General features: G+C 47.4%; 1 protein-coding gene across 6 annotated transcripts in view; it reads right to left on the bottom strand.

Annotated features, from left to right (window-relative positions):
• Positions 1 to 15,578, bottom strand: part of SRBD1 (S1 RNA binding domain 1) — a 308,196-nt gene that overhangs the window by 230,158 nt on the left and 62,460 nt on the right. For all 6 annotated transcript variants that reach the window (XM_068233032.1, XM_068233030.1, XM_068233027.1 and 3 more), the window contains one exon: positions 11,786 to 11,927. In XM_068233032.1, the coding sequence (XP_068089133.1) occupies positions 11,786 to 11,927 (142 nt within the window). The remainder of the gene's footprint in view (positions 1 to 11,785; positions 11,928 to 15,578) is intronic.

Genomic DNA, 15,578 nt, shown 5'->3' on the forward strand with positions numbered 1-15,578 from the left:
TGTTTGGAAAAATGTTGTTTTGAAATTCGTTTTGATGATTAAAATTTCGTAAATTATAATTTTTTAAATGTATTATCTTAGAAATGTAGCGCTTTTTGTATGAACGTTATTTGCAGCAGAGAAAGGGTGTTTTAGGGTTTGGCACCACCAGGAGTGGCTAGCATCAGGCACCACTAGGAGAGGTTCTTAGGGTTAGGCACCACCAGGGGGTGCTAGCATTAGGCACCAGTAGGAGAGGGTCTTAGGGTTAGGCACCACCAGGGGGTGCTAGCATCAGGCACCAGTAGGAGAGGGTCTTAGGGTTTGGCACCACCAGGGGGTGCTAGCATTAGGCACCACTAGGAGAGGGTCTTCGGGTTAGGCACCACGAGGGGGTGCTAGCATCAGGCACCAGTAGGAGAGGGACCAAAGCTACGTACACACATACGACAACGATCATTCGTTGTGGACGAACGATCTTTTAATTGATGAAAGAACAACTTAAGCAAAAGTAGTTTTTAAAAGTGTGTAACGATCTGATCGTTTGTTAATGAACGATCCGGAACAACGTCACAGTGTAATACAGGAAAATACGTGTTTTCTGCGACAGGCTCACGTCTAGCCATTATTATATCTTCTGTACAGTGAAGATGTCACATACTGTTCCTGGAAGTCACATCAAAGGAAATTCCGCCCGCACGTAACGAACGGTTCAAAACGTACGTTACACTATAAAACTAACGTTACGTACATGACATTACAATACGAGAACTCATGCTGTAGGTATGTAGGTAGAGCATTTAGATAATACAGCGTTGAAAACACATTAAAAAAAAAACACTCACACAAAGCTTGCTAGGTAGGACATTGCTGTTTCGAGGTTAAACAAAAAAAAAAAAAAATAAATAAATAAATAAATGGAAAAAAGGAAACGACATCAGGATTGGCTGCAGTAAAGATGGAAAATGCCTGAAACAGTTTTCTCTTTATTTACTATATAGAATTCACTGAAATCAAAACATGGACAGTGCAATACATGTTATGTAAGTATGACAAGTATTTATCTACTTATATATGTGGTTTAGCTTCAGTGCGACTGTGTCCAGTCTTCCGGCCTGATCCTGTGCCAAATTACCAGGACACCAGATGTAACTGCTTCGGTAGCAATTTGATAAGTTCTTTAGACCTTTAATATAACAGACGACTCTCCCACAAAACAATGGTAAAGGATGACTAATTGAAATGAGGCCTCTCTCTCTCTGGAGCAGAGGGCGCCTCTTGTGCAGTCACGGCTTGCGGTAAAAGATCTCTTGCCTAGATTGTGAATGGTCTTGTCGCGTTGGAGAAATCTCCTCAGACGCTGTAATACTGAGGTCATGTCTGAGGTGAACAGGCTGAGAAAAACAACTACTCAGAATAAGCTAATACCGCAAACTAATGAGTCAATACTATTAACACCTGCACATTAAATGTATTTCAGTTGGCAGCCGTCCCAGAAAGAGCCTGAAACGTAATATAGCGAGGCAGAAAAAAAAAAGTAAAAAAGAAAGAAAGAAAATACATTTTGAAGTGCAATTAGACAGCTCCCTTTTGTGCCGGGCTCAGGCTAAAATGTTTGCCGCTGCAACCAAACCTAATGCCTTAAGCTGACTTGGCACCCACTTGAAAGGTGATGGGTCCTGACACTGCGAACACTTGACTCTGCCAGGCGGGAGAGAGCGGGAGAAACAGACGGGGTCACAGATAAAACAAAGGATTCAGGCTCTGGAGGAGACGGCACCGCGACTCAGAGTCAGCATCCATCACCGCTACAGCCAAGAAGGATGATACCACATGGTACAATACTGCTATAGCCAAGTGCCCTTAAAGAGGAACTCCAGACTAAAAATCCACTCAGTAGCACTGAAAAGGCTTGGTGTTTCTTTAACAGTTTCCCAGCATCAGAACTTTGTTTTTCTTACCAAAGCATCATTTTTAGCTGCACAGAAGATTACTGCCCGGGCATTTTTTTCCCCTGAACCTGTGCAAAGCATGATGGGATTTCTGATGTTGGCCTTCTGCTGTTTTGGTGCAATTTTTTTTTATTTTCTTTTTTTGAATGAGATTTGAGGGAGGACAGGACAGATCTCCCCACCGCCGATTCCCTGCTTGTTCCCCGCAAAGGGGACAATGTCAGGGAATCGAACGGAAGATAAGCGGCGCGGGACGAGCGGGTATCGAATCCCGGGGACGCGGAAGAGGCGATCCAGCGGCTAATTGAGCCGCCGTATCGCCGCCTCATCTACGCGTGTAGATGAGGCTTAAGTATATAGATGCTTTTTAACCACTTCCCAATCTTAGTAATTTTCACAATTCAGCTCAGCTGTGATTATTTTGGCAATAACTTTATCAATCATGACAACTAAATGATCTATAGATTTTTTTTTTCAGGACAAATAAAGCTTTTTGTGGCTATTTGTTTAGTAATTACCTTATTTTCTATGCATATTAAAAGGAAAATAAGGAAAAAAAGTGAAAAAATGAACAATTAATCCACTTTCACACATTATAGCTTTAATGTAAACAGTTCTATTATACATTAAAGCCACACATTTTATTTGTCTATTTCTCCTGTTTATTTCAGGGCTCGTTTCCACTGTAGCGGTGCGGAATCGCCTGGATTCCACCGCTGAAGAAATCGCATGCGGCTGCGTTTCCGCATGCAGATTTACCCGCGATTTCGCATGCGATTTTAACCATGTCACTGCCTGTGTTAAATTCCATTGGCTTTCATGCGAAATCGCATGCGAAATCGCGGGGAAATCCGCATGACAAAGCCGCATGCGATTTCCCTATAGAATACATTAGCGGCGATTAGCCCGCATTCCTGCCGCACGCGAATCTGCACGACCCTGTCGTGCAGATTTTCCCCGCAACGAAAAACGCCGCCGCCGCCGCACACATGGAAACAGCCCTATCCACTAACATTAAGTATGCGAATCCGCATGCAGTGCCCGCATGGGGATTCGCTATAGTGGAAACGAGCCCTCAAGAGAACCTGTACTGAGGAAAAATATTTAAAATAAACACATGAAGTAACTTCTAATGAACATTACATAGTTACCTTGCCATCAGTTCCTCTCAGAAGCTCACCATTTTCTTCTGACAATAATCCCTTCCAGTTCTGACAATATTTTGTCAGATCTAAAATATATCAGTTGCTGTCAGTAAAATATCAGTTGCTGTCAGTTATAGCTGAGAGGAAAACTTATGTACCAGGTAATGTCCATGTTTCCCTATGGCTCAAGTGAGCGATGTTACCGTTTAACTGTGTGCTGACCAGAAAGCTGTTATGGGGTAATGGCCATTTTCAAAATGGAGGATGGAAAATTCCCTTGATCACAGTGAACAAACAGGACGCTGGACAGGAGAAAGACACTGAGGAGTAGACTACATGGAAGGTAAGTATGACTTGTGTATGCTTACTTTGACTTTTAATTTTCAGTTCAGGTTTTCTTTAAACAGTTCATTTGTTTTGATAATGTATCAGATGTAAAAATTAAAGCTATCCATACACTGCGTCAATTTCCCACCGACACACAGCAGATTCGATCACGCTGATCAAATCTGCTATAAAAATCGATAACACAAATGTTGACTGATCGATTTCAGCGATCTGTCCCAGCGGAAGAGTTTGCTCGATCACGGGCAGGTTGGGAGCGAGTAGTTAGCGGTGATCGACCAACGCAGCATAGCAGCAGTGATACACTGCCTGTCTGCCGGCGCGGAGCGCCCTCTACTGTTTGTACTTCCGCTCATCACAGGAGGAGACAGGAAGTGATGAGGAGACAGGCCAGCTGGAGAAAGCGTCAGCACGAACAGGGACTCGAGCCAGCGGACAGGTAATGTATCACTGCTGGCTGGGGGAGCACATGGGGGCGGCGAGCAGGCGGCAGCTCCACAGATTGTGAATATATTTCAACCTAAAATCGATTCAAAATCTGTGTGCCAAAATGGGCAGCCAATAGATCCCTCTGTGATCAGATTCGATCACAGAGGGATCTACCTGTTGGTCGATGTGGTGGCAATCGACCAGTGTATGGCTGCTTTAAGTAATGTACACAATCTGCTACGGTCTGCTCCTGGAATATGTATTTTACACTTGTTAACTAATTAACTCTGCCATTGAATTCCCTGGGAAGAGGAAAGGGGTCATTATTTTATAACTTTGTAGTGATGTTATCAAGTCAGAGATAAACAGTGTTATCTAAGAATTTGTAGGAGAGTGCAGAGACTCATTTTAACCACATAGAGACAGCAAATTGTTAACATAAATTTGCAAAAAATGCTTCAGCACAGATGTACAGTATATATACAGTATATAGCAAATATTGTATTCTGAGGAAAGCAATTCCATTAAATACACAACTCCCCCTAGTGGCGACTCTACAAATCTAATGCAGCAATAGAAATCTGGAACAGTAAAATGTGAAATAAAATGTGACAGACCCCAAATTCACTTACAGAAATCCAACTACAGAACAATTCAAAATATAAACCCAGAAAACAAACAAAAACAGGTTCCATTTACACAGGAACATTACTCATCCAGATAACTCTATGACCATAACTTACTAAACTCCTCTCTCTCCTCCTCTTTTCCTACTACCCTGGCACAACCGCGCTCACATAGTGTATATGCAGAAACTACACAACATAGACATGCAATCTGTCTCTGGCACCTCTCCTCACACAATCCTTCACTGACCCAGACTAAGCTGATTATACACCACCACAGCTCCATGCCATCCCACCGCTTACCAATGTCCGCCCCATCCCCCCCCCCCCCCTCCTCAATTTGGAATGATCCCAAAGTACCTGATAATTTACTCTGCTTCATTTAATTCCTCAGTCAGCAAGGGACCATATGCAACACACTGGCTGGCTGGCTGCAGGTCTGTAACAAACTGCTCACCCTCAGCCAGTCGGCTGTCCTCCATTCCTCCTTCAGTCAGGACATCAGTGTCACCTCGTCCCATCTGCTCTGCAAGTCAAATGAAACACTGCTGCTCTCCTGCCTCCCTCTCCTCACTCACTGTCAGACTCCTCACACAGCACAACAAGCTGCTTTTCCCCAATGATGCTCTCCTGCCTCCCCTCTCCTCACTCACTGTCAGACTCCTCACACAGCACAACAAGCTGCTTTTCCCCAATGATGACCTCTTCACCTCGCTCTCCTCCTACTCTGACTACATGCTGTTAGTGTAAACATACTGCAAATATGCTGCCGCTGAAATCTCTGCCGTCTGATGCAAATGTTTCACCTTGCTTCATGAGAGAACCGGCCCTGTCTGCCCCCATCGTGTCAGTTGCCAACCCTGGCTCACCAAGGCTACTGAACAGCTGAAGAGGTGCTCTAGAGTAGCTGAACGGCATGGAGGAAAAGTAACACAAGTGAGGACTTCATCTCATACAAAAAAAGCTTCAAGCTATTTCAGAAATGCTCTCTCTGCGGCAAAACAGTCCTATTTTTCTTCCCCAAAATACTCCTACTTCCACAATCCAAAGCATTTCTTCAACACTTATCTCCCTTCTCCAGACCCCCTCCTGCTTCCTCACTTCCGACAAGCTTACGTTCTTCTTTAGGCCATTTCCCCTCTGACCAAGCTGACCTCCTAGATCCTGCTTCTGGGTATGACTCTTGTATACTAACCCCTCCTCTCATTCCCCCCATATTCCTCTAGATTGTCTCTCAACCTTTTGAGTCTTGGAATTCATTATACATTTTACTCCTCATGTTACTTTTGTCCCTTTCATTAGCAATTCTGCATTTTGTACCAATTCTGTATCTTGTATATTAGTGCACACCATTGTCTGTATTATTATGTACCCCATGTTTGTCTCTTACTTTGTACAGCGCCACGGAATATGTTGGCGCTTTACAAAATCAATAACAACAACAACTGTGATTTAAATCATATGGACGATAATTTTTCTGGAGTTCTGAATAAAGACACTCCCCTCTCTCCTCAAAACTCGGATACTCAGCAAATCACTGGTGAAGATTCAGCAGTGACATCAGCACAGGCCCGGATTTACCTCCCAGGAGCCTATAGGCACAGATGTCCTGGCAACTTAGTCTTCACCCTCCATGAACCTACAAATTCCGCCGAACTGCACTGCAAATGTACTGGCTGGCCCAGCTGTCACTTCTCCCTTACTTCCCTTGCCCATCATAGGTAGCTACAGGTGTCCCTTAGTATTCGGTAGCCAGAGGATCCTCAGTATTACGTAGATAGAGGTCCCCCTGACTGAAGGGAGATCTCATCAGTGGAATGCCGAGAGCCGGGTGAGTAACCTCTCATCTACACTCTGCTGAGGACTCTGCATAGGGAAGGAGGGAGGTGCTTGGGGAGGATAGTGAGCCGCCTTTCCCTCAGGCGCCTGCACGCAGATACCTACAGTGCCTTATGGTTCCTGCATAGACTCCTGTGAGGATAATCTTTGGATGAAGATGCAGTGCATGTGCCATTCGCCAGGGCCGGACTGGGCCGTCGGTGGGCACTGCTCCCAATGCTGCGCACCCTGTACTGTATGTAAAATGCATACACACTCATAAACATACACAAAGTACTTGTGTCAAACAGTAAAATGACCCCGCAAAGTGCTGCATGATATATGAGCACTACATTCAAGCATGAGTTCAGCCTCATTTTTTAATGCACAGGACAACCGGAGGAAGGGCTCCGCCCAAAACATGTCATGGTTGTAGCTCTGCTTGCTACTAATACAAAGCACTATTTACTAAAGCCCTTGGAATGCTATTGTATTCTTGTGAATTGGCAATACGTTTAGTGCACAGCTAATCAATGCATATTTAAATTTGCATTAATCAGCAATGCACTAAGTTTATGCATAACAGGTCTGTCATTTTTAAATTAAATTCAATAAGTTCCTGTCTTGCGGAATCCAGTGGCTTCTTAAAGGACACATCCAAGCAGAATAAAAATTAAAAAAATCCACTTACCTGGGGCTTCCTACAGCCCCTGCCTGCCAGATCTGTGCCCATGTCGCAGCTTCGCTCCACCCTGGTGGTCCTGGGTCCCCTCGGCGCAGAACTCCTACTGCGCCTGCGCGAGCGGCTCTCAGAGTCATTTGGACTGTACAACGGAGGCGCAGAACTACTGCACTGTACAGTCCAGATGACGTCAGTGCAACCAGTGAACCGCACGCTGGAGCGCACAGAGAACAGACGTGTAAGCTGACCTAGCGAGGTCAGCTTCGCCACTGGAGGGGACCGGGAGCCAGCAGACTGCGGTGAGGGCACAGGACGGAAGAATGCCCAGATAAGTTTAATTTTTATTTTTATCTTCCTTGGACCACTCCTTTAAAGTATACCAGAGATCTAAAAATAGCAAGAATCTATACTTGCCCGGGGCTTTCTCCAGCCCATAAAGACGTCTGAGTCCCTCGCCGTCCTCCCGCCGTCTGCCGTTCAGCAGCAATAAGCCCCGGTAACTGGCTTAGTTGGGTCAGTCCGGATCTACTGGGCATGCATGGACCTCCCGCACGTGCGCATTAGACCTGGACTGGACACGACTGATCAAATTGCCGGGGCTGATTGAAGCTGAACAGCAGACCGCAGGACGGTGGCGAGGGACTCAGACGTGTTTACGGGGTTGGAGGAGGCCCCGGGCAAGTATTGATTCTTGCTATTTTTAGATCTCTGGTACACTTTAACAGCAACAGAATGGGAGTTCCTGCACTCACTATCTCTATGCCAAATTGCAGCTTCCCCAGTCCTGCTGGTTCCTGAGATAGGGCATAATGAAGCTATCTTGTGAACTGGGAGGTCGGGGGCTGCAATTTGCAACAGATGTAGATCAGGGGGTTTCCCACCCTACCCTAAAAATTTGGAGTGTGTAGCAGCAAATCAGGAAGTAGCTGCATGTGATGTCATTACCCACAAGGCTGTGCTTCCATGGCTGAATCTAATTAGGCCTAACGTGACTGAGTGGGAGGGGTTTCACCCTTTCAGCTGGAATTCCATTGGCTGCAGGACTTTTTTCCCCTCTGAATCAGAATCTCTTTTATTCGCCGAGTGTAACAGGTGTCTCGCCCGGAATTATTTCTGGCATACACGGCATGGCAAGGAACAACAGTTTACAAGCGGCTGTTAGTCATACAGATACATTGATACAAAGAAGACAAAAAGCTATGCCACGAGACAGGATTGGCGAGAGTGGAAGGCTAGCGGGCCTCGCATGAGAAGGAGCGAGAGTTCAGGTGCAGTACAACTTGAGGGAAGAAGGTATTCCTGTGCCTGGTGGTTCTAGTGGGGATGGTGCGGAAGCGACGGCCTAAAGGAAGCCGATTGAAGCGGTGCCAGCCAGGGTGTGAAGGGTCATTCAGTATCTTATTTGCCCTGGAGCATAGTCTGGAGGTGAACAAGAGGTCTAGTGGTGGCAGGGGTGACCTTATCTTCTCTGCAGAGATGATAACCCTCTGGAGTTTGAGTCTGTCCCTTGCAGTGGCACCAGCATACCATATGATAATCAAGGAACAGAGGATCGACTCAATGGTGGCCGTGTAGAAGCAAGTAAACAGTTTCCGCGGCATTCCAAACTTCCTAAGTTGTCTCAGGAAGTACATCCTTTGTTGCGCTTTCCTTTGAGTGTTTGTGGTGTTATCCACCCATTTCAAGTCATTTGTGATGGTGGTGCCCAGGAACCGTACGCTAGACACCCTGTTAACCACAGTGCCATCAATGGAGACAGGGTTGATTGTGGAAGGGCGCCTTCTAAAGTCAATAACCAGTTCAACTGTTTTCCCTGCGTTCAGTACCAGATTGTGTTCCTTACACCAATTGCAAATGCGTTCAATCTCGTTTCTGTAGTCATTCTCCCCATCACCCCCAATGAGGCCAAGGATGGTAGTGTCGTCTGTGAATTTAACGACCTTGACAGAGTTCGTGGATGAGGAACAGTCATTCGTGTTCAAGGAAAACAGGAACCCGGACAGCACACAACCTTGCGGGGCCCCCGTGTTGGTGGTTCTTTCCTGAGAGGAGCAGTTGCCGAGTTTAACTAGTTGTGTCCTGTTGGTGAGGAAAGTCTTTAATCCAACCACAAAGGGTGAAGTCGAGACCAAGTTGAGTGAGGTTGCCATGTAGGATGTTGGGGCAGATGGTATTAAAGGCAGAGCTGAAATCAAGGAAGAGAATCCTTGCATAGGTGTCAGGTCTGTCCAGGTGTTCCATGATGTAAGCCAGGCTTGTGTTTATGGCATCATCCGTGGACCTGTTTGCCCTGTAAGTAAATTGGAGTGGGTCCAGGCAGGCATCCATGGAGCCTTTCAGGTAGGTAAGGACCAGAGTCTCGAAGGTTTTCATAATGGTGGGAGTTAGGGCCACAGGTCTGTAGTTATTTAGATTGAACAGTCCTGGTTTTTTGAGGACAGGAATGATCATGGATTTCTTGAGACAGACGGGGACCTTGCCTTCTGCTAGTGATCTGTTGAATATGGACGCGAGGACAGGGGCTAGCTGGCTAGCGCAGCTTTTCAGGCAGGATGATGACACACCATCTGGGCCTGAGGCTTTCCGTGGATTAGTCTTCCGGAGGAGCTTCAGGACGTCAGTCTCAGAGACACTCACTACAGTAGAGAAGATCTGGGCAGGCTGGGTGGATAGAGGGACCTGTAACATGGATGCCTGGGTGCTGGGATGGGTGGGATCAGCTTCCTGGGCGCCAGGAGGGGAGGGGTTGTTTTCAAATCTGCAGTAAAACTTGTTGAGCTCCTTAGCGAGTTCTCTGCTAGGTATAGCTGAGAATGTATCTTACCCCCTTAGTCCATGGCGGCCTGGAGGGGAATAGTAATTAACCCTTTGGGGACCACCGCATGTAAATCCTACGCTGCACTTGTGGCTGTCTAAACCTGATGCAGCGTAGGGTTTACGCCGCTCACCGTATCCGCTCCCGCCGCGATTGTGCGCACCCGAGAAGGGAGATTAAGGCCCGGTTCACACTTGCGGTTGTTTGCCAAACGGACCGGATGACCTGACCGGATCCGGACCGGATCCGGATCGGAACCGTACGGTTCTGATCCGGATCCGATCCGGATCCGGTCAGGTTGCATCAGGTGTCCATCAGGATGCGATCCGGATCCGTTTGGCAAAAAAACGTTAAAAACAAAAAAAAAGTTGGGGGTCTGGGAGGTCAGCAGAAGGGGGACCTGTGGAATCAGGCCCTCTGCTGTTTAGCACTCACCTCCACCTGCGACATGCTGCCAACATCTCCGGATCCGGATCCAGCTGTGCTGCTCCACTCCAAAATGCTTGCCCATGTGTCCCCATCCAATATCGCCGCAACAATCCCCATAGGAAGTGGGGTAGAACATCCAGATTTCTCAGCCAGTGTGTTGTGCGCTCTCCGGTTCCCATTGGTTTGTATTGGCCGGATGGTGCAGTCCGGCTCCGCCCCGGATACGGCTGCCGGAGGAGCCGGATGAAAAAATAGCGCATGTTGGAACGGAGGCCGGAGTCCGGATCCGGCCCGGATCCGGTCCGGCTCCGGTTCGGCAGAACGGACGCATGTGAACGGACGCATAGGCTTTCATTGCTATGCCGTGCGTCCGTTCCGTCCGTTCTGCAAGCGGTGCGGCTCCGGCACGGCGGTTCCGGAGGGCCACCGCAAGTGTGAACCGGGCCTAAGCTGTCATATGACAGCTGGCATCTCCCCTCACTGATCAAGATCCATCGCATATGGCTCCTGATCATGTGATCACTACGATCGCCGGTGGATCGTAGTGATCACTGTTAGTGATGCGGCGGTGGGGGAAGAAGAGGATCCACTCACCTTCCTGACGTTCCCCCGGCGATCGGCGCTCCCCTCCACTCTGGCCAACATCCCCACTCGCTCTGACGTAAGTGACGAAACCTGGCTTGATGACCTCATCAAGTCGCGACCCGAACTTAACGTCAGTGTGAGTGGGGATGCCGGTGTTGTGTCTGATTACGCTGCCTTTGGATTTGCGCTGCACCACATGCGCAGTAGGAGACTGTGCGGCCACAGTTCCTATTTAATTATGCTGCTGATGGTAAAATACTAAATATCTCTGCTTCTTCACATCCTACACTCCTCAAACTTTCAGGGTAGGGAGGGGACCCCCCGAACTACCTCTATGCCAAATTGCAGCCCCCGAGACCCACTGGTTCCCAAGATAGGTTTCTCTAATCTATCTCCTGAACCAGCGGGGCTCGGGGGCTGCAATTTGGCATAGAGGTCGTTCCTGGGATCCTCTCCCTACCCTGAAAATTTGGTGAGTGTAGGATGTGTGGAAGCGGAGATATTTAGTATTTTACCATCAGCAGCATAATTACCTTCACACTGAGCATGCGTGCTACTCAGTGTGGAAGGGAGCTTCCGGGCAGCGCAATCAGACATTACACCGGCCAGTGCGGAGGGATCTACAGCTCCTCATCGCTGCAGACTGGGAGGTGAGTAAAGGCTGCCTGCAATATGGGGTACACCTGGCCACCATAGGGACACCATGCCCAAGCTAGCCCCAGCAAGGATCCAGCTGCCTGACCCCCCCCCCCCCCCCCCATGTAAAATCACCTGGTCCTTAAGGGGGTTAGGCAGCCAGTACCGAAAGAGTTAATGGACACTGGGACTTTTGCCGGAGCAGGGTGAGTGGTTTCTCGGCTTAGCCCTGCACCCCAATTTCCCAGATGCCTTTTTTACATGTACACCTTTTAGTACGCTGCAGAACAGAAGCGTGAGATCTTCCGTGGTACAGCTAGAAAACAACAGTGCATGGCATTTACCTGGTGATGCTGAATCCTGAATACGCTGCAGGTAAAGTTGTGATATAAATGGAATTTGTCCACATCTTTCACGTTCCCTTCTTTCTCCTTCCCAGTAGCTTTGGCCAGCGTCGAATTAATGGTGACATAATTTTGTTTACAGCTGAAAATAGAAATTAACAAAAATTTACATCAACAAAAAATTATTTGCAGGTCATTGACCCTCCCTAGCGCCCAGTGACTGCAACGGGAGGGGCACACATCCAAATCAGCGGATCGCGCATCGCCGCGCACAAAGGTGCCATACCGCTACACAGCTTAATGAAGCAGCCGCCGCCGTTCCCAGCCACTCTCACTTTTAGGACAAAACAGCGTTATGTTTGCACAGTCACAGTGACCTTTACAATAGATGGTAAAAATGTTTTTTTTTTTTTTTAGAACTATTGCAATGTTTCTGTCCTCGCTGCTCCCAGCCTGTGCTTTAAAGGGAACTGAGCACTAATTTTTATAGAACTTGTCAAACAAACTTTACCCTTAAAGGTAAGATGGATAGAGAGGCTGACATGTTTGTTTGCTTTTAAATAATGCACATTGCCTGGCTGTCCAGCTGATCCTCTGCCTCCAAGACCCTCGTAGACCCTGGACAAGCACACAGATCAGATTTCTCTGACAAATCTGACAAGATTAGCTGCATGCTTGTTTCAGGAGTGCGATTTACACCCTACTGACCAGAAAGATCAGCAGGACTGCCAGGGAACTAGAATTGTTTATAAGGAAATAAATATGGCAGCTTCCACAGGTCTCACACCTCGAGTTCCTTTTAAAAGATGCCTTAGCATTAATTATTTTTCAAAAAGGACGTCTAATGTGTGTATGGGGAGTTGTGCGGAGACTTATCATGCGTCCCATGCCCCAGCGTCTCCCTAAGTTCACCTGTATTAATCCACATAATCCTCTTCCTGGTTGGCATGGTCGGTGCCCTCCGACCCGGACATACTAAGCTGCACATGCGCAGTATATCCGCCTGAGCGTCTTCTGACCATGCTAGCCAGAGACGCCATATGACGTAAGCACTTTCATGCAGTCGCAAGGCTCCCAAGCTTAGTATGTCCGGGTCAAAGGGCACCGACAGCGCTAACCAGGAAAACGAATATGTGGATTGTTACAGGTGACCGTAGGGATACGCCAGAGCACGGGAGGTCCGGTAAGCATCCGCACAACACCCCATACACAAATTATACATCCTTTTTGAAAAATAATTACACCCAAGATATCCTATAGAGCAGGGGTCAGGAAACTTTTTGGCTGAGAGTGTCATGAACGCCACACACTTTAAAATGTAATTCCTGTGAGAGCCGTACAATAGGTTTTAAACTATATACAAGTGACAAGCAGCCTATTGGGCCAAAGTGCGGGGACCTTGTCCTACAAAGCGTGGGACAATTGGAGCGGCTGTTAGATTTGGCGGAAGAGCGAGTAAGTTGGTGGTGCGTGCTACAGCAGTGAAAATGTTACTTGCGCTGCCACACTAAGCTGCGCTGCTTGAGCAGTGTAGATTAGTGAATCAACCCCTACTGATTTTTATGTGAGCCACATGTAGCTATCAAAAGAGCCACATCTGGCTCCCCAGCCATAGCTTCCCTACCCCTGCTCTTAAAGGAAACATCCAAGTAAATTAAATTAAAAAAATCCACTTACCTGGGGCTTCCTCCAGTCCGTGGCAGCCGTCCTGTGCCCTCGCCGCAGCTCCGAAGGCTCCCGGTCTTCTCTGCTGCAGAACCGACCTCGCCAGGTCGGGTTCCAGGTCGGTTTCTTCTGCGTTGCACGGCGCGGGTCACGTGGTCCGACGTCATCAGGCCGGTACTGCGCAGGCACAGAACTACTACTACTGCGCAGTACCGTCCTGATGACGTCGGCCGGACCACGTGACCCACACCGTGGAGAGCAGAAGAGGCCGACCCGGAACCCGACCTAGCTGGAGGAAGCCCCAGGTAAGTGGATCTTTTACCATATATTTCAGTGGGAACATTAGAGAAAACACCTACCCTGCTCTCTGCTTCATCCTTCACTGCTCAGCCTGCTTGTTATTAGCCCTGATAAAATCCCCCACTGAGCATTCAGTCTGGCTTTGCTCAGGAATCATTATAGCTGTGTCTGTCTTTTCTGATGTCTTTTCAAGCCCAAGCCTGCCCCCTTGTGGCTCTGCTATAATGACTCAGCTAGAATAATTGCTGAGCAAAGCCAGACTGAATGCTCAGTCCGGGATTCTTATCAGGGTTGATAACAGGCAGGCTGAGCAGTGCAGGATGAAGCAGAGAGCAGGGTAGGTGTTTTCTCTAATGTTCCCACTGATATATATGGTAAAATACATGAGGGTGCTTCGTCTCTGGTTCACTTTAAGTGACACTGAAGTGAAAAAAGACTTATGATATAATGAACTGTATGTATGGTACAGCTAAAACATAAAGCATTAGTAGCAAAGGAATGATTCTCCTATTGTTTCCAGTACAGGAAGAGTTAAGGTGGCCATACACTGGTCGATTTGCCATCAGATTCGACCAACAGATAGATCCCTCTCTGATCGAATCTGATCAGAGAGGGATCGTATGGCTGCCTTTACTGCAAACAGATTGTGAATCGATTTCAGCATGAAGCCGATCACAATCTGTGGAGCTGCCACCCCCCCCCCCCCCCCCCGGCCCCCCTGCATACATTACCTGTTCCGGCCGGTGCGAGTCCCCTGGTCCCCGCTGTCTTCTTCTCCGCTCCGGGCTCCAGGGCTGCAGCTACTGAACTTCCTGTCCAGGGGAAGTTCAAACAGTAGAGGGCGCTCTACTCTTTAAACTTCATGCCGGGACAGGAAGTTCTGTGTAGCTGCAGCCCTGGAGCGAAGAAGAAGCAGCGGTGAGGTAATGTATACTCGCTGTATTGCGTCGGTCATCGGGCATTCGAACGCCGCACTCCCGAACCGCCGGCGATCGAGAAAAATCTTCTGCACGGACGTCTCGACGGGAATCAACGGGAACGATCGATTTCGGACGGAAATCGATCGTTCTGTCAGCGGTGTGCTCGGCGATTTCACAGCCGATTCAATCACTGTGATCGAATCGTCCGTGTATCGGCGGGAAAATCGTTAGGTGGGGTTATTACCTCTGCTCCAGTTCATAGTTTAAAATATATAGAGGGTAGTTTGCAAACTGTAAATATGACAGAATGATGGAATGTTATTTAAAAAAAAAAAAAAAAAAAAAGCTATATAACTAAAAATAAAAATGAGACTATTGTCTTTGCTACTAATGTTATATTCCTTATCCGTACTACACATACAACTTATTATATCATACGTTTTTTTATGTCAGGAGACATTGAGGGTATTACATCCCTTGGCCAGGAGATGCAACAGCATCGATGGACTGCATCTCCCAGATCTGACAGGTTTTGGACTAGTCCATCTCTCCATGGGGGGGGGGGGTTCTCATTATCTCAATTATTCTTTACAAAAGCAATTCCTGGAAAGGTATAATACAAATATGTTGAGTGGCCTCTCACACTAGTCTGACAGTTGGACTGAGCAACTGCCATTAAGTGCTTTTAACCACCACTACAGCAGATCTACGTCCTCTGTGACTTCATCTAAGCCATGAGGACGTAGATCTAAGTCTTGTAGCAGAAGCAATATAGTGCAGAATTGGGCTTTCTCCTGTGCACACCTCTGGTGCTATTTACTGAAGCACTAATTGGTGAAGGGGAATATATATTTCCTGAGCCAGTAAGATTGATTTTTTACCATTAAAAATGCTTTTATTTTCTCAGT

This window comes from Hyperolius riggenbachi, chromosome 4 (genome assembly GCF_040937935.1).
Source record: "Hyperolius riggenbachi isolate aHypRig1 chromosome 4, aHypRig1.pri, whole genome shotgun sequence".
In the NCBI taxonomy this organism is placed as follows: Eukaryota; Metazoa; Chordata; class Amphibia; order Anura; family Hyperoliidae; genus Hyperolius; species Hyperolius riggenbachi.